Source organism: Bison bison, unplaced genomic scaffold (genome assembly GCF_000754665.1).
Source record: "Bison bison bison isolate TAMUID 2011002044 unplaced genomic scaffold, Bison_UMD1.0 scf7180017861074, whole genome shotgun sequence".
In the NCBI taxonomy this organism is placed as follows: Eukaryota; Metazoa; Chordata; class Mammalia; order Artiodactyla; family Bovidae; genus Bison; species Bison bison.
In genome coordinates this window covers 9222-10690 of record NW_011491646.1, presented here as the reverse complement: position 1 = coordinate 10690, position 1469 = coordinate 9222, and the positions used below count along the sequence as shown (strand labels likewise).

General features: G+C 40.4%; 1 protein-coding gene across 1 annotated transcript; it reads left to right on the top strand.

The window, feature by feature from the left end:
- Positions 1 to 6: 6 nt before the first annotated feature.
- On the top strand, positions 7 to 897 carry LOC104983047 (olfactory receptor 51L1-like; the record flags this gene model as incomplete). The annotated part of the gene is given in 1 exon segment (XM_010832539.1): positions 7 to 897. A coding segment is annotated over 1 exon segment (891 nt), but the record flags the coding sequence as incomplete, so codon positions are not given.
- Positions 898 to 1469: the final 572 nt, after the last annotated feature.

Here is a 1469-nt window from a genome sequence, read left to right as displayed (position 1 = left end):
TTCTATCTCACAGGTATCCCTGGATATGAGGAATTTCACCACTGGATTTCCATCCCATTCTGTCTCCTCTACCTTGTTGGAATCATGGGTAACTGTACTATCCTACATATTGTCCGGACAGACCCCAGGCTCCATGAGCCCATGTACTACTTCTTGGCCATGCTTTCTCTCACTGACATGGGCATGTCCTTGCCCACAATGATATCGCTCTTCAGGGTGCTGTGGTCCATATCCAGGGAGATCCAGTTCAACACTTGTGTAATCCAAATATTTTTCATTCACACTTTCTCCTTCACTGAATCATCTGTGCTCTTGGCCATGGCCCTTGACTGATATGTGGCCATCTGCCACCCACTAAGATATGCCACCATTCTCACTCCTACATTTATCACTAAAACTGGAATTGCAGCCCTGCTTAGAAGTGCCCTTCCTGTGATTCCACTTCTCACCCGGCTGGCCTTCTTTCCCTTCTGCCATTCTCACATCCTTTCTCATTCTTACTGTCTGCACCAGGACGTGATCTGCCTTGCTTTTGCTGACACCACATTTAATGTTATTTATGGGTTAGTTCTGATCACTTTGCTGTGGGGAATGGACTCTCTGGGTATTTTTGTGTCTTACGTTTTCATCCTTCACTCAGTATTAAAAATTTCATCTCAGGAGGGGAGATTTAAGGTCCTCAACACATTTGCATCCCACATCTGTACTGTACTTATTCTTTATGTGCCTATGACTGGGCTCTCTATTGCCCATCGTTTTGCCAAACACTCATCCCCTCTCATCCACATCTTCATGGCTCATATCTACCTGCTAGTTCCACCTGTATTCAACCCAGTCATCTATAGTGTGAAGACAAAGCAGATCTGCCAAGGAGTCTCTGCCTTCTTTTCCCCCTAAAAGTCAGTTATTCTGTGATGTAGGTTGGTCCTCAATACAATGATGGCATAAATATTAAGTTTGTAAATATATAGTGATTTTTCTACATGCTCTGTTGGCACCAGAATTGCCAATAAAATATTACCGAAAAGGACACAAACAAAATTGACACTACATCCTGCAGATGTCCTAAATTAGAGAGTTGGTGTCCACTGGGATTATACAGACTGACTTAACACGTGTTTCCTAAATCTCCTCTAGGCATGAATATGTTGGAATATAATGTGTTAGATACCATTTAAATCTATTGTCTCTCATTTCTAATCCTAACCCTGATTCATGGTTTCCTGTCCATAAAGTTTTCCTTGATCATTATAAACCCATATTTCTGTGCTTCTTGACATACTGCCTTTGTCTGGGAATCTTACATTACCTTTCTTGTTATAAGTGTGTAAGTCTGCTGAAGTTACTTTTATTAAAGATAGTAATGATCATATCTTGATATAAATTATATTAGAACTCACAGCATTTTATCTATCTTCATGGTGCATCAGAAGCATCTTTTAAAATTTTATACACATGCTCTGTATTTT